We start from the raw sequence: 27786 nt of genomic DNA, 5'->3' as shown, positions 1-27786 counted from the left end.
TTCCCTAACAGAGGCCTGGCTCTTCCCTCTGCAGGCAAGCCTGTTGTGCTTGAAGTGGAGTCTGTTTTGGTGGGTGCTGCTATTCTTGGAGCTTGTGCTTCTGGGGATTTTGCATCTATCCAGGTATGCAGCACCTGATTTTATGTCATTTTTGTTCAGTTTTAATGTGGCTTACACCTTGACTTCTGGCACCATGCACACACCTAAACCCAAATGGAAAAGTTTGTCCGTTCTGCACAGCCAGACAAGATCCAGCATTGCTTTCTCTCCACCCCCTGTTTAACTCCAGATAATATTTAGGTGTGTTAAGGATTCATTTGCCTTTGGACTGTGGGGACATACATAGAAGCTGCTGTGTATGAAGTTAGCCCATGTAATTTTACAGACAAAAGAGGGAATTTGGCAAGGCTCTGATCCTGCAGGAAGGTCATGCTTTCATCTCAGTTACATTTGTCCTACTTTCCTTCCTTCATATTGAGGAATGTTAAACATAAGAGGCAACACAGCATTATTTACTCAGTAAAAAATAACACATCTTAGCTCTTGTCTTGCCCCCAGTGAATGCAGAGTTTGTAATGAGGATGGAACTGCATGTTCCTTCATGTTATTTCAGTCCATTAACAGCTGAAAAAGTAGCAGTGAGACTTTTATTTTTAGTGGATCAGTCTAAGCATGGCTAAGCTGCATTTATACAAACAACAGTGGCATCAGAAACCCAAAGGGTCTGACTGTCCCAAACCATGCCTGTTTTCCCACCTGGTGATCCCATAAGCCATGTCCTCTCCTCGTGCTGCACAAGGACACTGAACAGCAAAATGCAGTTGGACAAAATGATTTATCAGGATGGTCCCTAATTCCTGTGTTACATTTTGCTTTATAACATCAGGGACAGATATTTGTAGATGCAATTTTGCACAAAAGCTTATCTGGAGATATTTTGTGAATAGGGAGGTCAGCTCCTTGACCTGGTTAAATTGATGCAGTTCCACTGGAATCAATAAACAGCTCAGCATAAGCTGAGGAGCTGGGCTGTGCTTGGCACTTCTCCAAATGGGAATATTCTACAGTGCTGTGTAGGTTAGCACAAAGAGCAGTTTCCTTTCATGAGAATGTTTCCATTAAAATGAATCCCATTGCAGCAAATACACAGTGCAACATATATATCTGTGTGTAATAATTCTAGTGCTTCTAAAGAGGCCTTATTTTGATAAATGTAGTTTCAGTAGCAACTTTTGGTGACAGGACTTTGTGTTTAATTATTGCTCTTCTGTTAATCTTCTGCCTTCAAATATGCATTTCATTCCAAGACTAGGATGTTTTCCACTACTGTACAATAACTGAACATCTCAAAACTGATTATATTAAATCTGTTTTTATCAGCATTGAAAAATCTAATGTTGTGAAGTTTTCTGTGTTGTGTTTTATACTATTTTGGTGTATGCACTTACCTTTAGTTTTTAACCCTGCTCTTACATATAAAAATATTACAGAAGAATATCCAGTAATGTCAGAACAAGTATGAATATTTTTAAAATAATTTAGCTACATGGGATCACAAAGGAGAAATTGAATACATTTATTTTAGGGTCAGGGAAGTATAAATGTGTATCTACCATTGTAGTTCAATAACCTCTCTGAAATTTATTTTTGTAACACTTCTTCCAAAACAACCCTTTCTTAGAGGTGCTGCTGCAAACATTCAGCATCTTTGTAGACTTTGCAAATACAGGTTATTACCTCTCCTCTAATAGATGGTTTGTGCTTAATTACTATGCTTTCCAAAGCTCTTTGTTTGCTCAGTGTAATAGTAAAGGAGAGAGCTGTGGGTTTTTTACAATAACCTCTCTCCTTATATCTATGGTTTTTTGAAGGGGATTTTTTACTGTATTTTTCCCAGTCACTGGTCACATTTCTCAGAACAATTTTTGGGCATTTCCACTCAATGTCAGAATCAAAATGTTTAAAAGCTCCCTGGTTGTTATGGGTTGGCTGTGCTCCAGTTTCTAAAACTCAAGCAGTTTTAGGACAGCTTGGAAATAACACCCAAATCTGGACCCCTCCAAATCACTTCTGCTAATCTTAGTCCATCTTTACCATGCTCTGCTGGCAGGAGCTTTGGCTGCTGCCCACCACGGATGCTGAATTTGATGGAATGTGCATCCTGTAGGTATTTGGGGCATGAGGCAGCCAGGTCAGAGCATCTGCCTCACTTAGAGCACAAAGGCAAGATCCTCAAAATCTCCCAGGACATCCTTTTTAGCAGAGGAAAGACAAGGTAGGTCACTTAGGGAAGAGCCAAATCTGTGGTAACCTTATGGAGTAGTCAGAGTTAGGCTTTATTTAACTGCACAGGTAAGAAATGTGTTGGAATTGGGTGGTATTTCCTGGGGTAGGTGTGTGGCTGTGGTGTTGCTGTATTCTCATCCTCCTACACAGTGCTGGTGCTTGGTCCTGTGGTGCCCCATCACACCACATCACTGGGGTTTGCACATGGGGAAGCAGCTGCTTCAGAGGATGGTTTTTCCAAGGAGAGGCAGTCACTCACCACATGTGGCTGTTGATGAACCCACCCCACGTGGGACAGCAGGAGCCTCACCCTGACCTGTCTTGGGCAGTGGGTCTTGGTGGCTGGAACACTGAAGAGCTTTTCCTTTATCCTTTGGTATCCCTAAATAAGTTTATTTTCACAAAGGAACATGCAGCAACATGCTTCCTGTCTCTTCTCCTTTCCCATACTGAAGCTCTTTGAACAATTCAGCATTTTGTTCTAATTCTTAATTTTCACATATTTTTCTTCGTATTTCAAGTGATTTGGGCAAAGTTTTTTATGCTTTCTACTGACCACATCTGTTTTAGCACCAAAATTCTCAATATGCTGAGCCCTTACAGAGAAGCCTTGGAAATGAAGGTTAATGTAAAAGCTGTGACCAAACAGGTTAATTTGCAAGCTCATAGTGTGGATTGAAAAGTTCAAGCCCCTTGAAGCTGCAATTTCATCTTTAGGTAATTCTATCAAGGGAAGATTTATAACCTCCATCTCTCAGGCCTGGTCGCCATATGTTGTTGCTTCAAAGAATGTTGACTTCCCTATTTTCCTCTTCATTTACTCTCCCTGCATTTTTCTCCTCTGTGGTAAAACAATTGGTCTATCCAAAAAGAAAAAAAAAAAAAACCCACACAGTGTGGTGAATTCTTCCCTATTTCATCTGTTGGTTATTTAGTCTCTAGAAACTCCAGAAAGGGGAGAAAATCCTCTGAATTTCATCTTGGTTTATCTTTTAATTTGTCCTTACAAATGCCACACACTTTTTCTCTGAGTGGTTCTGTAGGAGCTCTAACACAGCCTGGCTGGCCCCCAGCAGACAGTGATGTGTAAAACAGTGTGACATAAAGATTTTTGAAATAGACTGTATTTTTGGGGTTTGGATTTTTGAAATATGTGCTCTATTGAATGAAATAACCTTAACATCACTGGCTTAGGTGGGTCAGTTTATTGGTTCTAGCCATTCCTTTCATGCTGAGCAGCAGGATCCTGCTTTTCTATGGGATTGTTTCTGTAGTAAAAATATAGTTTCCGGTTTAGCCAGCCAGCAATTCCTTCTCAGTAAAAATGTTCAATAAATAAATGTCAAAGTTTCCAGTATATCCTCGTTACTCTGCCTCACTCGTACATAATTGAAAATGGGAAGAAGGTGCTGTTTGATTTGGCAGTCATCCAGCTCACTTTTTTTTTTTTTTTTGATAGCCCACTCTTTGGGATAAAGCTGTACACCAGGGAACAGGATTATTGCCTAATAAAACCCTGCAGCCCACTGACTATTCCTTAATTGCATATTAAAGCAATTAATAAAATTACCTGTATGGAACCAGATTACCAGATTTATTTTGGATGTGGTGTGTTCACGTGGTGAATTGTTACTGGCCAGCATGGGAAGTAAGAAACTCTGATTTTCTAGAAGGCATTTTGTTGGTAACTCTGTAATCAGTTTTCTGTGAATATTTTTGGTGTGAAACGCTGAGCTAGAATTTGGAATCTGTAAGACCACAAGATTTTTCACATATCAAATTCACTTTTAAGGGAGGTTTAGTCTTTCCTTTTTTCCTTTTGGTTGTTAAGCAAGTTGATGGTATATCCTGCAAAAAGATAGGGAAATGCTTTTTTTATTGTTTCTGTAAAGCATATCATAGGTGCATGAAAACGAGCTGGATTCTGTAGGAAGAGGTGTTAGGTAATCATCTCATGTGATTAGCTGAATTGTTTAGCAGCTGAGCAGATGAAGAACCCCTTGGGTCCAGCCTGCAGCCCTGGAAACAGCCCCAGGAGCCATGGGGCTTGTGCTCCCCTGGGTCAGAGCTGTGGACTGTATTGCAGGTGGGAGTTGAAATTAAGGTGGTGCAGGGAAATAATTCACTCAAGCTCTGTACTAACAGAGCCTGGAAGAGTTTTGTTTGTGCACTGCTGCGTTTTGCTTCATTTGATGGACATCTCCTCTCAGGTGGCTCAGGATGATGTCGGGTGGTAGAGCACAGAGGGAAAAAATCAAACAACAAACCCCACAGATAGCACAAGTTTTATAAAGATCAGCCAGGAAGAACATAGGATACACTGAGTGTTTGCCTTGTAACAATTAAAGTGTTACAGACAGTTATGAATGTGAAGAAGTTCCCGAGTACAATTAGACCACAACCTTGGTAATGGACCAACTGGCAATGGGGAAGACACAACATTTTCATAAGAACACCCATAAATAATACGGAGACATACTCAACTTTTGTGCTGGCAGAACTGGAGGGGATTAGGCCATTTCCATTTCTGGATCACGCCATTTCTGGTGTAATTTTGTTTCATTTATTTCAGTGGACATGCTGCAGTTGATGATCTGATCCTCTATTCCTCTTCCAAAGCATCACCTGTCAGGCCATAGATTGAAATTCATGCAAGCGTCCCTTGATTTCCATATTTTCTAAAGCAAGGACTGAGTGGAAGATCAGGGAAAGGATAAGTTTTTCCTTAGAAATGGTAATAACTTCGGAAATCAAAAGAGGAAATAAAATTGCCTCTCCCTATTGAGTTCAGGAATGCTGCCTTCCCTCATCTCATTAAAAATTTAAAGCACTCTTGTTTTTGAGCAGGGTGAATTAGTAATTAAGTGCTATAATCAACTTGTGTAAACATAATATTGAAGGAGAACAGCAAATTAATCATTTTGTTGGCTTGCCTTACTTAATTAATGCACCTTTTAGCAAAGGCCTTCCTGCCATGTTGGGTTTTTTCTCCCATTCCCTTAATCAGAGGATTTTGGAAAGGCAGAGGAAGGAGGTGGTTTTTCTTAGGCATTATGATGTACACAAGGAGTGTGTTAAGGTGCTGTGAGCTTGCCTTCCTTTTCTTCAAGAACTCCAAATCTCCTCACGGAGAGTTGGAGCCCGAGGTTTAGTGGAGACCATCCTTGAGCACAAAGTAAAAAGTTCTTGCCCTCCTATGTGGGCATTGGTTGGTGTGGCCTCTTCTTCTAAGAGACTTTGAGAACCAAACTATTTTATGTAAAGTATTCAATGGCTGTGGAGAATATTTACATCTAACCAAGCCTGGGCTCAGGGCAGTGACTTGGCAGTAGAACTTGATCTCTTTACCTCTTTTCTTGGTGTTTTGACACTGAAATATGGCTTTCCCTAGTTGAGAGTGATTTTTTTTCCCTTGTGTAATAAAGTCGGATTCAATATGGCATGCATGAAACCACCAACATACTGGCAATGCCTCTGGCTTTTGTATAGAGTCAGCTGCCTCCTTACCAGAAATCTTGAGAGAAATATAGATGAGAGAGAGAAATAAAAAGGCAGTGATTTAATGGCCACTGTCCAGTTCCTTGTGGCCTGGTGTTTATGGTACAAAGAGTGCCTTTTTAGTTAGCATATTTTGGCCTTACTGTCAGAAGTCTCTGCAGTGAGGGTAAAAAGCAGATGAATCACTACTACTCTTTTGCCCCAAGGATGATCCTTCTGTATTAAAGCTGAGGGATATAAATGCTGGTTTGTCTCTGCCAAGCACAGAATGAGCTTTCAATCAGTTTGAGAGTGTGACTTTTTTTCACTTTCCAAGCCACAACAAATATGTAGAAACCTTTATACTTTCTTTCAGCTGACTCCAGTGGACAGCATTTCCATGTGGCTGGAGTTCCTCTCTTGGTGGGAGTTAAATCACACACACAAACACCACCATGTAGAGATCACACAGCTGAGATGTGGCTGTCGCTGCTCGCACGATGCTTTCACAAAAGTGCTTAGAAAAGTACCCTCTGCCTTGTTGCTGTTTACTGACATGTGATACTGGTTGACATCTGTTGCCCTTCTCATTTGAGGTCTGTTTGCTTTACTAACTTTAACATTTCCACATTGCTGTGCTGCTGAAGTGCAGATACACAAATCTCCTTGCAGTCCCCAAGGTCCTTTTATGAGAAGCAGAGCTGCCATCATTTGATATCATCCTGCTGGCTGCCTTTTATACTGGAGTGGAGAGAAATAATTCTGTTGCTGTGAAATGTTCTTGGGGGAGTGCAGTGTCTAGTGCTATATGTTGTCATACATTTGATGTATTATCAGATCAGTACATGCTGTGCAGTAGTGTTTAGTTCATTGTCACAGCAGATGATTTGTGGTTGGTTTATATCACTTGAAATTATTACAGGTAAAAACTTGTCTAAGTAAATGTCAAAGTTTGTCATAGCAGGTCACATAGCTGCTGCAGTGACAGATGATCTTAGTCCACAATCCTAATGCAGCATTCCCAGTTAATGTAAATCAGAGTTGCTCCAGGATTGCAGAGGAGTGACACCAGTTTACTCCAGTACCCCAGTCCAGTCAAGCACTGGGGTGCATCATCTGACTTTCAAGTAGGCAAGAAGCTCAGCTGGAGAGAGGCAGGACTGCTCATGTGCTGAAGTACTTTACTGAATCAGAGCCCAAAGAGGAATCTGACACAGTTCACTGGGAGATGACACATCTTGAGATGATAAAGGTGATTAGAGCTCTTGCAGTTGGTTTGTGTTGTTGCTCCTTCAGGAGCAAGTTGTGGATGCTGCAGGTAGTGGGGTACAAAGGCTGTGTCTTGTGTTAAGTGCTGTCCTTTTTGTGGAAGCTCATTTGGAAGCGTGCTGCATTTGAAATGTCACGCAGTACACAAATGTTCAGATTTGGAATTTCTCAGCAACTCTTTAATGACAGGGAAAGGCAGCTGCAGTGAGTCCGTGTGATATATCAGCTATAACAGAACTGCCCATTTACAGGAGCTGAGTGTTTGGCACAGCTCTTCTAACACTGGAGGCAGCAACCTCAGCAGTCCGGTACTTAGGGATGTGGCCTTGCTGTTGCTCTGAAAGCAGAAATAAGCATGAAATATCACAGTAATGAAATAAAACCTGGCCTTTAATTTGGGCATTGGTGGAAGGAGATGGGGCACCATGTGTTGGGATATCAATGTGACTTCCCTGTTTATTAATTCTGGCTGAGACTGGTGATAAAGATTTTATTACCTATTTTTCACATTTATGAGGATGGGCTGAAAAGGTAATGAAGACCTCCTGGAGGGAAGCATGACAAAAGAAATCTATTTAATCTGTCTTTATGCTGAAAGTGTAGCTGGCTTTACACAGTGGCACAGCTCCACTGACTTTTCCTGAGTTCTGGATCTTTCACACCCTGAATTACTTGTGTTAGAAACAACCACATTTACGTGAATATAACCTCCTCTGTCTGTAGAATAAACCTTTATGTTGTCTTTCAGCTTTTTAAAAACTCACATCAGCTGATGCTGGCAAAGAATAAGATGCACAAGTTGAGACTCTTATTAACCCAATGGTGTTTTTCTCATCTGTCACTAAGCCCAGGATCTGGCAAGTAGGAGAAAAAAATGCTGTTTGGAATAGTACAGCTTCTGCTGCTGTATATTTTTTTAACAAACCATGAAATGACCACAGTGGAGTTTGTCTAAGGAGATGTACAATTAGTTGATTTTTTTTTCAAGAAGAATAAGATTAAGATCAGCTTTCAGAAGTTTAATAATATCACAACCTTACAGTTTTTCCAGCTTGCTGACCCTGTCTTTTCTTGAGGAAAACCATAAATATGAGGAAACCATAAATGTGTCTTTGTAGTAGATAGATATTTTCTTAAAAGTGTACTGTGATCCTTCCCCTTTCTATTTTAAGGTCCGATTTTATCCATGTACTCAGAGACACAGCTGAAGTCATTTGGACCTTGGACTCCCCTTCTGTCCAGGCCATTTAAGCAGGGAAGAGTGTGATAGCAATATTTTATACAAGGATGAGGACAAAGGAGGGTACCATGGATCTTTTGTAACTGTCAGTAGCCGAGAAGGTCCTTTTCAGAGCATGTCTTGCTTAAATGATGTTTGGGATGTCAAACAAGTTAAAGTCTCTCTGCCCTCACCTCTTCAGTAGCTGAGCAGAACAACCTTCACGTTAGGCACTGGAGAATTGGAAACTCAATCTGGCTACATTGTGAGATTAATTTTCCATCTGGGATTTGCACTCTTGCTATGTCAGCACAGGGATCAGACTGTTCCGTGGCCAAGCACGAGCATGTGGAGTTACAGCACTGTCTGAAATGCTTGAATGTCTTTCACACTGAAGTTTGTGAAGGGCATTATGATCACTTAGTTGTGGGATTTGGTGCCACTAGTTCAGACCACTAGGACATACTTTTGCTACTCTTTATTTGAAAAAGTTTTATGTTTTACATATGCTACATTATCCTTGCTCCTAAAGATGTCTAGAGGGGTTTATTTCTTAACATTTTCTCTCTGTGTATAGTTTAACAAGGCTGTTTACTATCTGAGAGTGTCCAATACATTTTATTGTGGTTAACAGTAAAGACATTTTTCATTATTCCCTTTCATATAATCATGGATCTGAAATGGTGAAGGAGAGATCCCATAACATCTATTAGAAGGCAGCTGCTTTTTTAAGGTGTTGTCTTTCCTCAGAATTAGAATCCAATTCTCATTCTCTTTTCTTTGTTCAATCATATGTTCTTGTTTCCTTGGTTTCTTAGATACAGACATATAACAACCATTCCCAACCCTTTTCTTCTTGTTTTGATACAACTTTTTACATGTCCTGTGCTTAAAATTTCTGTGGCACATTTTAAAGTTGAGCAGTGGGATATAGAGAATCCATATGAAATTCCTTTGTGGCTCTGTTTTGTTTTTACTGGGACACGTGTGCACGTAATGAGTAGCAAGACCATAATTGTCACTCTTGAGGGAAATAAAGGCAGAAAGGCTGACCACCAAGTGGGCAAGGAAAAGCCTGACTTGCAGATTTTTGCACAAAGATATTCCTCCAGATGAGGCTTGAAAACATTGAAAGAGCACAAACAGGGAGAACTGCTGTGCCCATTTCTTGCTGTGCCTTATAAGTGCACAGCAAAAGCGAGTTGGGTTGTTGTCTTAGGAGTGATTTATGGGGCATGTTCTCAATGTGTAGCATTCCTGGGAGCTGCATTCCTCTGAGCATCACTAACCCTCTGTACAGAAATACCTCCTGATCCATGCAGGGCCTGTTTGTGTGAGCACCTGCTGTCAGCTGCTCTTTGCCACGCAGCTCCAGAGAGTTCTTTGCCAGGTAGAGGTTTTAGGGAGGAGTGTGGGTGTGGGAGCTCCGGGGGGAGCACAGTTTTTGGGTGAGGAACGAGAAGAGAGATGTAGCAATGGACTCCTCAGTAATGAGGAATAGTTAGATCTGACCATGTCACTTCTTTGGGAGCTTGGGAAGCGCAGGGGACCCCTTGAAGGAGAACATTCTGGAAAATAAACCAACTTCTAATCAATAATTTTTCCTTTGAAGAGTCTCTGCATGACAGGCATATATGGGAGGGCTGTACCACTGTCCATCCCAACCTCTCCTTCCCAAAACCATGGGGTGGATGATGATAACACATCACCTTTGAAAGATGCCTTCATTGCCCAGCCCTGTAGCACAAACACCTTGGATGCATTCAGCAAAATTCTGCTGAGCCTTGTAGCCTGCAGACTCCTTTTGCTTTCAAAATGTCTGGTAAGACATAAATTTGGCCTAATTTTCTGAGACTGGTAGTTTTCTGTATGTTGTTGTGAAATCACCCATTTCTGTTAACTTTAAGTAGTTTAGGTATTGGATGCTGTATCTTTATTCCAGACTGAGGGAAGCAGCTCATGTGTCTTCCAGCAGATAAATGGGATGTGTGTTAGGCTCTAGGTTGGGAGCTGGCACTTAGCTTAGGTGTGGGAGGTGAGTAATGGCCCTAAAGATGCTAAGCTGTGTGAAGCCCTTCTGATAAATGAGGCCTTTTTGTGATGAGCTCTCCTCACGTTCCTGGACTGGTTGGCATAAAAGCTTTGAACATACAAGCACATTACTCATTATTTACTGGTTGTGGTTGCAAGGTCATTTAATTTCGCAGTAGTCCCATCTAAGGGATGATTCTTGCATTGCATGAAAGGGAGACTAAGCAAGATTCACTTTTTTTTTTATTTTCTTTGTATAACTTTGCCCCTGTAGATATTCAGCACATTTTTCATAAGACTCAAAATGCCAATTGTGTGGCTTTCTGGACATGGATGTCCCACTCATCCCAGAGGAGAATCAGGCATGGAAAGAGAATAAAGATAGGAACAGGGCTTTTCTCTTTCAGGACTAAATCCCCAATAGCCACCATCTCCCTCTCCCTGCTCCCACTCTGATGTTGTTTATTCTTTCCTCTTGTATTATTGCCTCTGTTTTGTGCCTCTCTTTTGTTTAGTAACTTTCACATTTTCTTTTTCCCATCTCTTGGTCTTCTTTCTTCTCCTCTCTTCTCTTTTCCTCTTTCCTCCCAACTTTTTCTACATCTCATTCCCTTAGCCCTGTCCTCACATAATGAAAAGCAAAGAGTCAGGGATGGTTTGTGGCTCAGTCAGTGCTGATCCCTCACCTCAGGGCCCCTCTCAAGGCTTGCAGAACTTCAGTAAAGCCTCATGGCAATGCCCTTTGTTTTATGGGCACAGCATATGGACCCTAACTGGGCTGTGCCAGTGTTCTTGGACTGGAAGAGGGGAGATTTATGATGGCACTGATCACAGCGCTAAAGTAAACTGTCCTTCCTCAGCCAGAGGAATAGGAGTTTGTAAATGCCAGCATCTTATACACAAACTGAAGGACAGGGCTGAGGGAGCCAGCTGCCCAGGTTAGCTGTTCAGGATCTGAACATGGCAAGGCTTTAAAAGCAGAGAGCCAGAAGAAGTCATTTATATTAAAACAAACTCTGCCATGAGTCATTTGACTTCTTTTTCTCTTACAGACATAGTTTATGTCCCAGGCCTTCTAAGGCCCGGGTAACATCTGATACTCTTTAGGCTGAGCCGGCTTTAGTAGGAGTGGGATCCTGCTTCCACTTACATTGTACCACTTAGAACTCTATTTAATTTGAGTCTTGTGTTTACAGGCTGTAACTGTTACTTATTTGTCATTTTTATGGTAATAAAAAGAGTGTTTGTCTGTGATTCAGTCCTTGCCGTGCTGTTGAACAGGTCTGTGTCCTTCAGCAGCAGCAGAGGAAAAGAGGGGCTTTTGCTTTTCACCTCATTAATTTCTCTCATGCAGCTCCAGTCAGGTCAGCAGGCAAGAGGGGGTGCAGGTCCTTCCCATCCCTCCCAACCACTGTCTCAGTCTATTGATGCCAGCAGAGCATCACTCCACATTTTTTCACACCATTTGCAATGACGTGAATGTGGTTTTTCTTCCCTTTTCCTTCAAAAGAACAAGCACCAAAGTGTACCCTGTCTGCAAAATACATCTTTGTCTCTTTTACAATTTTTCTTTTTTTTTTATTTTTTTTCATTCTCTCCTTTGCCTCATCCCTTCTGATCTCAGGTGCAAAAAATAGTTAATTGCAGGTAGGAGATGTGAAAGGTGTATGAATTCTTCAAGTCTTATTCCCTGTTTATGCCAAGGCCTATAGAGACCTGAAAGGGGATAATGAAATACAGACAAAGGGCAGGAAAGCTTTGTCCTACTCCAAAGTTTACAGGGAAAGGCTTCAACCCCTCCCCATCCAGCTTCCCTGGGCAAGGATAACCCTCAGGCCTCCCTGCTAAAAGAGGCTGCACCTTAATTAAGAGCATGACTCTTGTTCCCTCTAGTGGCTAATTGCACAGCATCCCTCACACCAGTGTCATTCCACCGCCTTCCTGCTTCCCTGCCCAAACTTCCTCTCATGCACCCTTTTTTATATGTTCTGTAACTGTCTAAATGTCTCCAAATTATGGTATTTGCCATTCTTTGGATTGTGCCTTCAGAAAGCTGGAAACTCTCCCATGGACAGATGCAACACAGCAGTAGGATTTAGGGCTGGAGAGGTTTTTGCTCCTATTCCAGCCATGGTGGATTTTTCTGCAGCATTACCAGGAAGGGTTAAGGAAAAAGGGCTTCTCTTGCTTTATCAGCATCTCTGCTCCTATTGTCATTCCTTAAGTATGAACAGATATGGATATCCAGAACTGTTGAACACCTCAAATCCCAGGCTTGTTTCATGTTCTGGAGATAAGGAGTGAGTTGCCTGACTTTCCAGATCAAACAAATACCCTGTAAAATGTAGTGTAGTATGTCCTAAGGACACAGGAAAAAATCAGTGTTTGCCAAAGTAGTTGTTATTACCAGCCTGGTAATGGGAGGTACGGTGTGCTAGTTCAAACTGACACAAACTACTGCACCACCAAGTTCTTTTGAGTATAAATAAAAGCAGAATTTTGCAATGAGAAAATAATCTGTGTAACCTGAGAGGCAGAGTACATAGATTTTATTCCCACCTCAGCCACTGACTTTGTCTGTGACTTTGGCCAAGTTGTGTAACTTTGTTCTTCTTCCTCCTGACTTGTGAAGCAGATTTAGTGAAATTTCCATACCTCAGAGGTGGGGTTTACTGTTGTATTAAAGTGATAGAAGAAAAAGTGCAAAGAAATTCTATGATGATGCTAAAATATTGCTGTGGTGGGTTAAAATAAGTCAGAATGGAATAGCTATAGATTGACAACAGAGTTACACATAATTGGAACATCTTTTGACTTCAAAATCTTACCTTAGAACTGCAGTTGGTTTTTGTGTTAATTTTCATTGCTATGTATATAATATGGAAGATGGTTTGTATACTGTGGCATGGTTACAACTCTGATGTTTGTATCAAGTTTTCGTATTTACAGCATTCAGAACATTTAAAGATTGTGTTGTACATCTGCACAAAAATGCACTTCATATGCAGAATTCTTGTTTTTAGAAAATATTTGGGAAGGAATGGGAGACCACATCCTTTAAAGCACAAATTCACTCAGGGTTTGGATTGGCAATTTCTTAGGAGCAGCAAAGGCTAACCCCAGATCAGCATTTTCATTCCCAGCCTGAAGCTTTAGCTGTCCAACACATAACTGAGGTGCTCTTCTTGCTCAGGTATGGATCCCTCTAAACTGCAGTTGTAGACATTTCTGGAGACTTCTGAAAATCAGATGTTGTCCTTTCTTGACTGCAGTGGGACCAGGATTAGCAGAAACAACAGATGCATCTTGCGTTGCTGAGCATTTTCTGAGGTGCATCTGAAACTGATTTGTGACAGGCCAGTAACCCAATGAGAGTAATGTAAAACATCCAGCAGGGTAAGACCTCCTCCTTAGAACTGTATCCTTTTTCTTGCATGCCTGGGTTGCATTTTTTTAAATTAAGTTACTGAGTTGTAGAATGACCCACATTCCTTTGTTCCTGTAAAACCAGAATGACTGACAGCTTTTAATTGCACATGCTCCTACTGTTTGTTGGGAGAGGAGAGGGCAGGAGGGGATCCTACCAAATGTTTGAAATATTATCAATAGAGAAAAGATTGTTGAGCATGAAAAAATGGATTCTTATCAAGGGTTTAGTTAGATAAGTTGCTGATCCTGTCTGATCTTATATAGACCTTCACTAATTATTCCAATGTCAATAACCAAGCCAGAGCAGAACAATGGATAAGTGTGTTTAGAAAGGTGTGCAGTAAAATTCAGACTTGCATCAGATAAAAGTGATTTAATATCTTTCCCTCCATTCTAGACTCATCACAGCCAAAGAAATACCTTTGAACAAAAACTAGTTGGTTTTTTTTTCAGATTTGCTTCATGAAGCAGTTTCCAAAGTACAGAATTGCTGCTAATGGAAAAGCGAAACAAATCTGGGATTTTGAGCTGGTGGAGTGTTCGTGCAAGTGATTAGGCTGTACAAAAGGAGCATTCATCTTGAAATGACAGATAAGTGCTAAGGACAGGACTGAAAACTGTAAATATGTTAGCACTTTAAGCGAGAGCACAGCTTCAGCACTTGTGAGACTCATCAGCTGCTGTAAACAATATGGATCTTTGAGCTGATCTCTGCTGAGATCTCAGCACATCAGATAATGATAGAGTTGTTCATTTTTGTTTCTTCTGTTTTGTTTTGTTTTTTTTTTTTTGTTTTTTCTTTTTCCTTTCATAAAGTACTTTCTGCAGACATCAGGCCTGTGGTGCTGCCAGCGCACACTCACCTCCCTCCTGGAGCAGCCACCATGGGGAGCAAAGGACAGGGCTGGGCTCTGCCTCTCCCCAGTTCTGCTCCAGTCAGGAACAGAATGTGCAGCTGCACTGCCACCCTCCTTGCAGGGCTGTGCCCCCACCCACGGCTGGGGAAGGCTCTTTGAGCTCCTCCAGCCTCAGCACACTTCTCCAAGTGTGATTTTAAAAGGTAGTGTTCAGGTGGTGGCAGCAGTTTCTCCTGTGGGGCTTTGCAAAGGGTTATCAGTGACTGAGCTGTGACACTGGAGCATTTCATGTTGGGAAAACTGTATACAATAGAAATTAGTTTGAAACCAGTAAATCCCCTTTGCAGAGAACACGATAAAAACCTGGCAGCCCACCACAGCTCCCAACACTCACTGACCTCTCTGAGGTTCTGCTCAGTGACCTACAAATGAAAAGCTCCATGAACCATTTGGGCCTCTTCTATTCATCTCTTTTCCCAGCTTGCTGTCTTTAAATAAAAGGACAGATCTTCAGCAGCAGGAATTGGCTCAGTTCTTAGAATCAGCTGAATGGTGAAGCACAAAGTGGTTTTTCTTCAGTTGTGTCCCCCATTGGCCAGATTTTCCTCCTGAGTGTTTGGTATTAATCTTGTGGTGTTAGTGATTCTCATGGAATATGTGAGGAACTGAGGTGCAGGAGGCTTCACAGAATCACAGAATATTCTGAGTTGGAAGGACCCACAGGGATAATCAAGTCCATCTCTTAAGTGAAGGGCCCCCAAATGGGGATCAAATTCACACCCTTGGCATTATCAGCACCATGTTCTGACCAGCTGAGCTGATCTCAGGGCCTGTGTGGCTTAAAATTCAGGAGCCAGTGAATCCAGTGACTGCAATCATGGGAGGTGTGCTGGGAAGAGCTTTCCCCCATAAGCACTTGAGGAGCAGTGGGTTAGGAATTTCTCATTGAAGTGGCTGAAGGGGCAAGGCTTACTTTGAAGCAGGAGCCACAAGGTGCAGCTCACTGGGGACTTCTTAAAAAGCTGGGAAAATAGGATGAGATAGCAAAGTAAAAGTTGGAATGGTGACTGGCTGGGTGTTGTAAGGTGAGAACATCCCTCTGGAAGGATTTGGTGTTGTTTGCCTTTCCTGCAGATAAAAAGGAGAGCTTATAAACCAGCTCTTATAAACCCCAGAGCTTATAAACCTCAGGCTTCCCACATGGCCAAAACTTGGGAAGGTGGAGACTGTCCTGGGTGCTCTTCTCTGTGGGATCTCAGCTTTCAGGATGGTGCTGTGTTGGATCTCAGGCTGTGACCAGCCCAGCTCTTGTGCCACTGGTGCCTCACTCCCACAGCAAATGCACTTCTAATTCCAACTGGGGTGCTTGCAAACAGAACCAGCCTTTGTTTTGGGCATGGGCAATTATAAAATGTGCTCTTTTCTATTTGCCAAATGAATACAAATGGTTTTTTAGAACATCTGCTAAGGGAAAATATGCCTCAGATACCTTTAAAACTCCTGCTGGCGGTGCTGGGCAACAGGTTTAGATTTGCTCAGTAACAAAAGTTATTGAATATTACTTGAATCAAAGGCTCTTTCTGGCTCTGGGGCAGGTGTGAATAAATAGTTCTTGGGTTTGGTTTTGTATAGAAAAACATCAGCCAGGGTGGTGATGAGAATAACCTGACATTTGCCAATAAGAATAGTTAATTCCAAATCAATTTGTTCACAGTCGGTGCCTACAGGTTTTCTGTGCAGTAAATGTGATTGCAGTATACAGACATTGTGCACATAAAGAGATTCCTGCTGACAGAGAAGTTTTAGTGCTAAAGGGAACTGTATTTGCCTTTTCCCAGAGGTCTCCAAAAGAGATACAAGCCAAAGTTTTTAGGAGCAAGGGGAGCAGAACACCTATTGTGATGTGACTTTGGCACTTTCCTATGAAACTCTCTCAATTGTGTGTCCATGGGAATTTCACAGCTCAGGTTGAGCCTCTCCCTTTATTAGAGGGAGATGCTATTAGAGCACATTTGGCAACTAACTGGCCATCCCATCCTCAGACCAGGATTCCCTGCTTTTTAAGGAATCCTTCCCCAAATAAAATTGTTTAGCAATATGTATGCAGCATTTAAAATGCTTTTTTTTTTTAGAAAGAGCACTCTTGGAGGACAGTTCTAGTAGCAGAAGAAAAATGAGAGCAGTAGCTTCTCTCATCCCTGGCTGATTTTCAGATCCTGGAGAAGAAAGGATGCTCAGTTTTAAACAAAACAGGACAGTATCATCAGCTGATCACAGAATCATAGAACAGTTTGGGTTGGAAGGGACCTTTAAAGGTCACCTAGTCCACCTCCCTGCAATGATGAGTGTGCTTTGCTTCAGCTTCACTCAGTTCAGTCACTGCTAGCCTTTAATTTGGGAAAGAAAAATACTTTCTGGAGCAGTGTGCTGGAAAAGGTGGCTGACCCCTTGTCTGTAGCAATTATGGCAAGGAAACCAAATGCCTTGTGCCATGGACAGCTGCTTTTTCTGTGCTGTGCAGTCCAGGCTAAACTTCCAACAGATTTCTCATTTCTTCTGGGATTTATTTTCTTGTTCGCCACTCATTGAATATCTCTGTATCTCTTAAATGATATTTTTTTTTTGTTGGACATGGGATATCTGAAAGGTTACTAAAAGGCTCTCTCTATATTTTAATGAAATTTTACTCTCTGTTTGAACATCTCAACCCTCTACTGGCTTACAGTAGTGAAAGACTTTTTCTAAAGGTCTCGTTTTTTATGAGCCCCTGTCCAGAGTAATTTCTCAAATGCAGTCCAGATTGGGTAAAATGTAAGCATATTTCTGAGGTACAGGGGTTTTTTTTTCTTCTAATAGTAAACCACACATCAGATTAACCAGTTAAAAAATATCCCAAATCAAAACTCACAGCAGGGATTTTCCTCATTAACCTGAGGTAGACACTGGAGCATGGTAAAGAATATATTTGAAAGGTGAGGGGGAAGGGAAGGGAAGGGAAGGGAAGGGAAGGGAAGGGAAGGGAAGGGAAGGGAAGGGAAGGGAAGGGAAGGGAAGGGAAGGGAAGGGAAGGGAAGGGAAGGGAAGGGAAGGGAAATCAACTCTTCTCAGCCAGTGTTGGAAAAAGGGAAGGAATAAATAGATGAAGAAGAATGAAATATTGCAAATAGTTTTTCTTTCTTGATGGAGTAACCCTAAAGCAGAGTATAGGCAGAAGGTGGTTTTATGACAATCTCCACTAGGTACCCCAAAAATGCTGAAACTGCCCAAAGTGGGGAAATGAACAGAGAGACGTGTGTGGATTAATTAGATCGAAAAAATGTTTTGACAGCATAAGTGAACATATGGAATGAATTGTGAGAACCTGATCCAGTTCCCCATGTGTAAATGATGCCTTAGCCATAGCTCATAAAGCAAATACAGATGCAAAAAAAAAAAAAAAAGAAAAAAGAAAAGGGAAAGAAAGCCCCTTTCCTATCCCCTCCCCCCAGTAAAGCCCAGTCTATTGCCAGATGGCAAATAAAAGTCTAAACTTGGTGACTAAATGTGAGGAAAGCTGAATGTTCATTATGGATGTTGAAAGAAATCAGCCAAATAAATCTGAATTTTGCACCTTGGAAGAAGTGGTGCAGTTCAGCTAAATATTGAGTGGAGTGCCTAGCTGAGTGTCAGGATCCCCTAGGCTGAGTCTTCAGTGTCTCTGTTTTACCCTCCCTGGTCTAAATCAGAATTGTGAAATGGTTTGGGCAGGGACACCTCCCACTGTCCCAGGTTGCTCCAAGCCCTGTTCCACCTGGCTTTGAGCATGCCAGGGATGCAGAGGCAGCCACAGCTTCTCTGGGCACCCCGTGCCAGGGCCTGCCCACCCTCACAGGGAGGGATTGCTTTGTGTCCAGCTCAGTTCTTGGTGTCTATATCCATGTGGAATCACACAGCTGCCCTGACTGCCCCAAAGGCTTTACCACCTCAAACTGAGGGTAGAAGCACTGGGACAGATGCTGCAAGCAGAGAGTAAGGAGGGGGCCAGAGAAGCAAAGCAATGTGTTGCAGATTATGCAGAGCTGTTCCCTGGATTAGTTTGCTCCATCCTCAGGAAGGTTGAATAGGGAGAGGGTGGATTGGGCAGTGCCCAGCATCAGGAGCTGGTGGAGGAATTTGCTCTCCTGACTCCCAGTTGAGCTTGTGCCCTGTTAAACACAGCTGCCTATGTCAGCATAACACTTCCAAGCCTAAAAACTGTATTAAATCAATATATTTGCATGTGGTTTTAATGGACAGACCTTCTTAGTCTATTTTAACAGCGATGCTGTGCATGGTTAAATTTATTCTACCTCAGAAGGGGATGAGGGAGATGTGCTGCCAGTGCCAGTTGGTGCTGCAGTCAGGAGCCCGTTCCTGCTGTGGCATCAGCACCATGGCATGGGCTGGGACCTTCACTTACAGCCACTGAAGGGAACAGTCCCTTCATGGAGAAGCTGCACAGGCTCATGTCAGGGGAAGAGCAGCTAAACCCTGCCCCAGACTGCTTGGGTGGTGCCCACAAACTTGATTCATGGCACCCAGTGCCAGCAGTCTGTGAAGCTGAAACAGGAGCTGAGCACTTGGGCTCTTTCCATTGCCCAGGGAAGCTGAAACCCCTGCTAAGCTCTCAGGTTTGTGTCCAAGCAGCTTTGGGCACAAAGAGGTGCCAGCAGCAGAGCCCTCACAAAGCAAACTGCTTAATTATTTGCTAGTCAAAGGCAACCTGGGGGAGTGCAGACTCAAATCAACAACTAACCAACCTATATTTAGTAGCAGAGTGGCTGGAGCTTAGACCCAAACATAGTTTCCAGCTGATAGATGATGTGGCAATCAGAGCTGACCCTCATCCCATTCTAAATTTGGGCTGTGGAATAAGTAATTAATATCATGGCTGGCATGGCAAGGCATCCTTCCAGCAGCTGCCCTGCCACTGCTGCTCCTCTTAGGGCTGTGGCTGTGGCCGGCCAGCCTGGCTGGGCTCTGGAGCACCAAACTGGGTGACCACAGCCTGGCTGGCACTGTGGAGACACTAAGGGAGAAGCAAAGTCAGTGCTCTGGAGGCAGAAGTGATCCCGTGGCCTTATCTGTGCCTGTCTCTGCTGCTGTGAGAGCTCTTTTCCATTTGCTCTGGTACTGAGGAGTGAAAATCTTTTCTGGTGCTGCAGGACAGGTTGGGTGATCCATCCTTCAGTGGGATGTGGAAGGTGCAGGAGGTCTGGGAGCAGAACTGGGGACACACCTCGAGTGTGCAAACTCTGCCTCAGCCAAACCAAACTGGGGAAATGGCACAGCCCACTGCAGAGAGAGGTAGCTGAAAATTAAAAGAATAAATTACATGTCCCAGATAAGTCCAGAAGTCTCTTGAAACTTTCTGGAATCTGATTCAGTGCTGGAACCAGAAATGCACCTTGACTCAGTGCTCAGGATTCATCCTTTGGCCTCTGTCAACTCAGGTTGGATGGTTGAAGGGTAGAATAATGTAGGGCTTCTTTTGAGCTGCCTCAGTGTAACAAACAAATGTATAAAATATTCCTCTAAGAAGGGCCAGTGCTGTTCCTGAACATGTGGACAGAGAGATTCCAAAGGCCTGTGACCTTTCCTGGAAGAGTGATTCAAGACCTGAGCTGGTGTCCTGCTTGCCAGCCCTCCATCCTTCCATCCTCTTCTCCCTCCTGTTCTGTCTCTCATGTGCACAGACAGACAAAACTCTTCCTCTTTCTCTCTCTCTGAGGTTTGATACACACACAGAAATCTATGTTGGATCAGAGCAAAAGGAAAACACAAACTTGTGTGAAATTTTCCACCTTTTCACTAAATGAATCAAAGCCAAATTTTCACACTTTGGTCTTAGGTGTGAATTTTTTGCTCAGCTCTTATATTTATTCATAATGTGTTTTAAAACTTGGCTCGCTCCATCTAGAAACCCACAGAGAATTGAGTTACAGATTCTGGGCTTTGTGCATGCTGCCAAGATTTGCCCCTATAACTCAAATGTAAGGGTGGGGGAAAAAAAACACTATAAAAATATTGTATATGGTCCATCACATGCTTTCTTCATGCAGTCATATCCCACTAAAAATAATGTTCTGCAGAAATACACTCATGTAACTCCTGTAAACACAGATAAGATTAATTTTGCATCTCCAAGCTGTGGAACAAGCAATCCCTAAATAAAAGTCTAGAAGGAAATAGCAGCTTTGCTTAAAATTCTTAGAGAAGTTTAAAAGTATTTCTTCAACATCAGCATTTCAAGAAATCTATTTATGCCCCTCAAATCCAAATATATCTGTCACTGAACTTCTTAAAATGATGCTAAAGACATCTGTTAGCTGAGTTTGTGTGTGGAATTAGAAATGAGTGAGAGAGGTTCTTCACTGCTGCAAAATAATTGAAAATTATTACATAGAACATTATTTGTTTTATTTGTTGTGAGGACTAGAAGTGTAAGGGAAGTCACTCTGATAGTTTGAAGGTTAACACCTGCTGAATCCTGAAATCAGCCTGTTGTGAATGGGACAACATTTACATTACTTTCCTCCTGCTGCTGGATCTGTGACAGGAAAACTGAACAGAAACACTGGAGAGGTGAGACTGATCTGAGTGTGAGCATCAGATCCCCCAGTTTGGTGCTTTGTGCAGCCACGTGCCTTCAGCCACTGAAATGGTACAGGAGAACTTGAGATGATCTGTGGTTGTTTCATTGTTAATAATTACCTTAGGTTAAAGTCCAAGCATTTCTTGGGATTACCAAAATGACCAAGTGATGAGAACACAGCTGGGAAGTTGCATTTGTGCTTGGATGCCTTGCTATTTAACTTTGGATACACTTTTAAAAGTCTCAAAATAAAGAAAAAGCCCAACTGAGATTTTGTTACTTGACTTTCTAAACTAAGACTGGTGTCCCTAAATCTGATTTCTCATCTGCTGTGTACTTTAAGGCTTACATCCCATTAATTTTCAGTAATATTCAACCTCATCAGTCCTTGAGTCACAGCTGAAAATCAGACTTGGGGACTATTCTAGTTTGGGCTCGATGATCTCCAAGGTCTCTTCCAGCCTAGTTGATTCTGTGATTCTCTCCACAAGTGGGCTTCACTGGCCTCCCTGTGCAGTCCCAGGGGATGTGGTCTCCTCCTGTGGGATGTGCTGGGTTTTGTGAGGTAGCTCTTGGAGGATCCCAAGGGCAGGGAATCAGAGAAGATGTGTCTCTCAGCCTGAAGTTTGCACCTCCTGTGGCTCCTGACCAGGCTGATGGGCATCTTCTGGTGCCTCCTCCCACACAGAGTTAAAAGAAACATTTTCCTTTCCATTATTGAAGGGAAAACAGTTGAAATTTGACAGCTTTAAGATGCTGTGTCAAAGTTGGGCTTCCCTAGGAGATAGGATTTTCCCTGGATTTCCAGTAGGGTTTCCCTTGGAGATCCACTGCCTGATGGGGCTGCCCTGCATTCCTCAGCTGGTAAGTGTTGGATCCCCAGCCCCAGATGATGCTGGAGAGTGGAATTCAGCCACCAGGACCGAGTGGGTTTGAGTGGCTACTGACCTTCCCAGCAGCAAAATTGCACCTTGTCCTGAGATCTTGGGGAGTTTGGTTCCCTGTCCCTTCCCAGGCAGGGATAACCCTGCAGGGCTGGGTTCTCTCCATGGAGAGCAGAGTGTTTACTGGCTTGTATCTGTCTCAGCATTGACACTCCAACAAAAGGTTAGAAATTATGAATGCATCCCTTTATTTCTGCTCCACAGTGCCTCTCTTTTTTTTCTGTGTAAACCCTTCACTTGCCTCTTGCCCAGCCTTTAGAAATGATGATCAAATGCGAACTTTCAGGGTTTATTTATAGTGTAGCCTTTATGGAAAGGGAGAAAAGAAATGATTAAAAAGCAATTTTACAAAATATTTTGTTTTAAGAGAGAATTCATTGTATTTTAAATCACTGTATTCATTGTACTGTCTAGACTGGCAAACAAAGAAGAGAGAGCGTCATTCAAATTAAGATTGTGAAATCCTTGGTGACTGGAATTATGGATTTGGATGTCAACCCTCAAACAAACTATTTCTGAACAGCAGTATTATCACTTCGCTATATTTAAGGCTTTGTTGGAGACAGAGCAGTGCACAAGGTTGATCCGATTCAGTAATGCAATTCTAATGTTCCTTTGTTTCCCATTTCATTATAAATTCATATTTTCAATGTTCTGTTCCTCTTTGTCCCCAGAAAATTGTTGAAAAGACTCTCCTCTGGGAGTAAAGTTTTTTGTTCAAGCTAACAATGACCAAACTGACTTTAAAACACAGAAAAACACACAACTAAAATGTGAATTGAGAGAGGGAATTAATTTAGGATATTTTGAGCAACACAGAATGGGTGAGTTGTTGAAAATTGCTGGCTGTGTATTTTTTTGCCATGTTATTCCACAGAACCATGGTAGTTGCTGTGAGACTTTAATGCTGTGGATTCTCAAAAGGTCTGTGTATTTTCAGCAGATTTAAAAACACCAAAGTGTTTTAGCTGATAAACTGAGAAACTGATAAACTTGGAAGTCTTCCTCCTCAGGAAGATAGTGAGGGTAGATGATGGGAGTCCAACAGAAGAGAAGCAAGATTTTCTGGAAGCTGTGAGAGTAAAGCAGAGAGTGCATGGAGCACCCCTGTCAGAGGCAGAACACAGCCTGGGAATGGTGTGTGCCCTGTGCACACACAGGGGAATGCAAAGCCTGCCCCTCCTTTTCATTTTTGTTGTACCTGTGATAAAAAATGGATTTGCCTGTTTAGACACTTCAGATGTTATGGGTTTTTTCCCGTGCAGTGTCTCCAGGGCAGTTCAAAAGGAGGTGTAAAGCAGGGAGCAGAAAGGAAGGTGACTCTTCCAGTAGTGAGAAAATGTTTCAGGGGGCTTTGTTTTCCCTAAGGCACAATGGAAAAGCAGTAGCCATTGTACCAGAGGGAATTGGCTTTTACTTTGGGTTTTTTTTGTTGTGTTTTTTTTGTTGTGGTTTTTGGTGTTTTTTTTTTTTTTTTTTTTTGCTTTTTATTCCCTGAGTGTTCATTCATTTTTTGGATAGTCTCTAAATCCAGCTGGCAGTGTAAGGGACTGACTATTGTAAACAGGGACAATGCTTGACCATTGTCAGTGTCACCTGTTAAAGGACAGGGAATAAAATGCCTATTTCTCTCCTGGGAAGGATATCAGCCTTTCCATGGCAGTATTTTAATCTGGCTGCTGTGCAGAATCTCAGTGCCAGCAGGCTCACATGTCCCAGGAAAAGAACACACTATCTCTCTGCAAGTGTTATTTCAAGGGTGTTTCTTGGGGAATCAAAGCACAATCAACCTCTGCATGTATGAAGGAGAATGGGCATATGAGAGCACAGAAATATTCCCTGCTGCTGTATCAGCACCCTTAGCAGAGCGGAGTCCTGACTGCACACCTGGCAATGCTTTTGCCTTTGGTAGAGCCTGCCCTGGGCCGGTGACACTGCACTGACATTGCTCTTCCACGTTGTGAAGCTCTGTGAGATCCTCTGCTGTCAAGTGCTGGGTTAGTGGAAAGCACAGATTTCACTAGAGCTGGTATTCCAGCCTGTAAAATCATCCAAACCTTTTAAAAATCCAGTTGTAGCAGCCAGTTGGAAGGTTTCAGCTGCAGCACAGGGTTCTGCAGGGTCATCCTCATTCTTAGGCATTAAAACAGGTTCAGGGTCCTGCTTAGAAACTCTGAACCCTGATTTAGTCACAGACTGACTCTTGAGTTCTGACCTTTAATGTTTTTAACATTCTCCCACCTAAAAGCTGTTGCATTGGTTCTCCTTGTGAAATCACTGCATGTCTGCTGCCTCCACTGTATCCTGAGAGCTCAGGCCTCTTAATTTCGGTGATTCTCATTCCAGTGGATTGCTTGGGAGAATCCATGGAAAATCAGAATCTCACAGAGATCAGGAAAGGAACCAAATTACTCATCCCTCTCCCTTTCGCACATGGCTGTCTCAGAGACTCCTTCTGCAGGGGATGCTGTGAGCTCTGACTTTATTTTGGTCAAAAGCAGAGCAGGATCAGAGTTTGCCTCTTGCATCTTTGTGCTGGAATGTGAGGGCAGCTGTGAGCAGAACAGACTTTCCCAGGTTACCTTCAGCTTGTGGAGCACCCTTGAGTCCTCCCTTGCTGCAGGGAACTGATACTTTCAGAATGTGATTACAGGATCTCAAGTACAGTATCATTTTATTTGAGAACCCTCCCCTCTGGGGATGCAGTGTTTAACATTTCCTTTGGTTAGAGTAAATAATAAAAGATAACTCTGTTCTGCCTGGGACTCCCAGTGAGAGAGAGGAACAGACTTTGGTTACTTAGGATCTGCAGAGCTTTGTTCTCTTGACTACTTTATAATGGGATTGAACATATTTGCTGCCATCTGGCCTGTTCAGCCGAAACAAAATACATCATTAATGTTCCGATTGGTTTTGAAACATCTTGTTCTTGTCAAAAAGTATTTTAAATCAAAACAGGCTTTTCCAGTTGGTGTTTGTCTTTTCCTAGGAGGCCATGGCAAAAATGGGGAAAATTGGGAGAGTCGTGCAGCCCAACCACGAGCATAAAAGGTAATGGTGTGTTCCACTGGGAGAGTTCAAGGGAGATAAAGCTGGGGTCTGGAGATGAGGTTGGGGTGTGTCTTTTTGCAGCCCTGCTCGACTGGAGTAATGTTTCACATACAGATACTTTAAGAATCATGATGCATTATATTTTATAAGAATTGTTCATACTGTATTTCTAAGGATTATTTCTATTAACTTTTAAAGTTTGATTCTTTATATTCCATTTTAAGGATTACTGATGTTACATTTAAAAGGAACATTTCTAGTAGTTGTTAAGGATTATCTTCTATTACATTGTATTTTAAGGATAATTTGCGTTACATTTTTAAGGACTCCGGATTCCACGGGCGGCGGCGCGCGGGCTCCCCCTGGCGGCGGCCCGGGCTGAGGGGACGGGGCTGGGGGAGACTCGGGGCCCCAGGAGGGGCTGGGGGAGCTGGGGAGGGGCTGGAGAACCCCTGAGGAGCTGGAGAATCCCTGAGGAGCTGGAGAGGGGCTGGAGAACCCCTGAGGAGCTGGGGAGGGGCTGGAGAACCCCTGAGGAGCTGGAGAATCCCTGAGGAGCTGGAGAGGGGCTGGAGAACCCCTGAGGAGCTGGGGAGGGGCTGGAGAACCCCTGGGGCAGCTGGAGAACCCCTGGGGGGGCTGGAGAACCCCTGAGGAGCTGGGGAGGGGCTGGAGAATCCCTGAGGAGCTGGAGAACCCCTGGGGGGGGGGGGTGGAGAATCCCTGAGGAGTTGGGGAGGGGCTGGAGAACCCCTGGGGCAGCTGGAGAATCCCTGAGGAGCTGGAGAGGGGCTGGAGAATCCCTGAGGAGCTGGGGAGGGGCTGGAGAACCCCTGAGGAGCTGGGGAGGGGCTGGAGAATCCCTGAGGGAGCTGGGGAGGGGCTGGAGAACCCCTGCGGGGGCTGGAGAACCCCTGGGGGGGGCTGGAGAATCCCTGAGGAGCTGGGAAGGGGCTGGAGAATCCCTGAGGAGCTGGGGAGGGGCTGGAGAACCCCTGGGGCAGCTGGGGAGGGGCTGGAGAACCTCTGGGGGAGCTGGAGAATCCCTGAGGAGCTGGAGAATCCCTGAGGAGCTGGGGAGGGGCTGGAGAACCCCTGAGGGAGCTGGAGAACCCCTGGGGGGGCTGGAGAATCCCTGAGGAGCTGGGAAGGGGCTGGAGAATCCCTGAGGAGCTGGAGGGGGGCTGGAGAACCCCTGGGGGGGCTGGAGAATCCCTGAGGAGCTGGAGAGGGGCTGGAGAATCCCTGAGGGAGCTGGAGAACCCCTGAGGGAGCTGGAGAATCTCTGAGGAGCTGGGGAGGGGCTGGAGAACCCCTGGGGGGGCTGGAGAATCCCTGAGGAGCTGGAGAATCCCTGAGGAGCTGGAGAATCCCTGAGGGAGCTGAGGAGGGGCTGGAGAACCCCTGGGGGGGCTGGGAAGGGGCTCAGCCTGGAGAAAAGGAGGCTCAGGGCTCTGCACAACTCCTGACAGGAGGGTACAGCCAGGGGGTCGGGCTCTGCTCCCAAATAAGTGACAGCACAAGAGGAAACAGCCTTAAGCTGTGATGAATAAAGTTTAGATTGGATATTTGGGAAAATTTATTTGTGGAAAAGGTTGTCCAGCCCTGGCACAGCTGCCCAGGGCAGTCCCCATCCCTGGAGGGATTTAAAAGCCCTGTGGATGTGGCACTTGGGGCACGGGGCAGTGGCGGCCTTGGCAGTGCTGGGGGAACAGTTGGACTCGGTGATTTTGGAGGATTTTTCCCACCTGAACGAATTCTATGAAGATGTGGTGTCTCACTCTCACGACAGAGACTCTGTATGAGAAGCCAAGCTGGCTGTAGGGAAACAAAAGGTGGAATTGCAGCTGGAAATCACAGCTTGGGTGGAAACTGCCCCAGCAGTGCACAGGGAGGGCTGTGACCCCAGCAGCAGCTGTACCTAGGAAAGAGTCAAAGTGTCTTTAATGCTAAGAGAAGCAAGTAAACATGTATATTGCAGGGGATTTAAATCTTCAAATCTCAGGCTTTGCTGACATTAACTTTCTTACACAGATTTTATGACAAGAAATACAAAGTATTTTTGAAGCTTGTGGAGCACCAGAGAGAGTATCGCTCCATCATGAACAGCTTGTGATCCAGAGGCATGGGAGCTGGGAACAGCAGGTGAATTTCCAGGCATGTGTGATGCGGGTAATTTCTTCTTACTGTACTGTCCATGATAAAAAATATCCTTCTATCGTTTAAAGTATATGTTTTAATTTTTAATGAGAAATAAAATGCAGTCACTTTACTGGGAAGCACTGGGTATTTTGTGTTAATAATCCCTGCACACAGGGACAAGGAATATTAATTTGTTCCAGTCAGGGAACACAAGACAACCAGTTGCAGGTACCCCAATGCCAGTATTTGGACTGGCAGGAACAGCACAAGAAATAACATGATTCACTCAGATGGACTTGAGTCCATGGAGTCAATATTCACATAGATGAACTTTACACACTTAGCTTGAGAGAAATTCCTTCTTTAGTATTGGCTTAGGCTGCAATTCCCAGTTAAATGCAAACAGGAGTCGCACAATAACAAAATTATGCTTGGGTTATTTGGAAAATAATAGTTTCTGGCTTTTTT

The 27786-nt window shown here is 43.4% G+C and overlaps 1 protein-coding gene across 5 annotated transcripts in view; it reads left to right on the top strand.

Annotated features, from left to right (window-relative positions):
- The window catches only part of FGGY (FGGY carbohydrate kinase domain containing), a 129506-nt gene extending 102051 nt beyond the window's left edge, over window positions 1–27455 (top strand). For all 5 annotated transcript variants that reach the window (XM_031505565.2, XM_031505566.2, XM_077785326.1 and 2 more), the window contains 3 exons: window positions 35–123; window positions 25115–25176; window positions 27211–27455. In XM_031505565.2, the coding sequence (XP_031361425.2) occupies window positions 35–123; window positions 25115–25176; window positions 27211–27292 (233 nt within the window). In that variant the 3' untranslated portion in view covers window positions 27293–27455. The remainder of the gene's footprint in view (window positions 1–34; window positions 124–25114; window positions 25177–27210) is intronic.
- Window positions 27456–27786: the final 331 nt, after the last annotated feature.

This window comes from Lonchura striata, chromosome 9, assembly GCF_046129695.1.
Source record: "Lonchura striata isolate bLonStr1 chromosome 9, bLonStr1.mat, whole genome shotgun sequence".
Classification (NCBI taxonomy): domain Eukaryota; kingdom Metazoa; phylum Chordata; class Aves; order Passeriformes; family Estrildidae; genus Lonchura; species Lonchura striata.
This window is presented reverse-complemented; position numbering and strand designations above follow the sequence as displayed.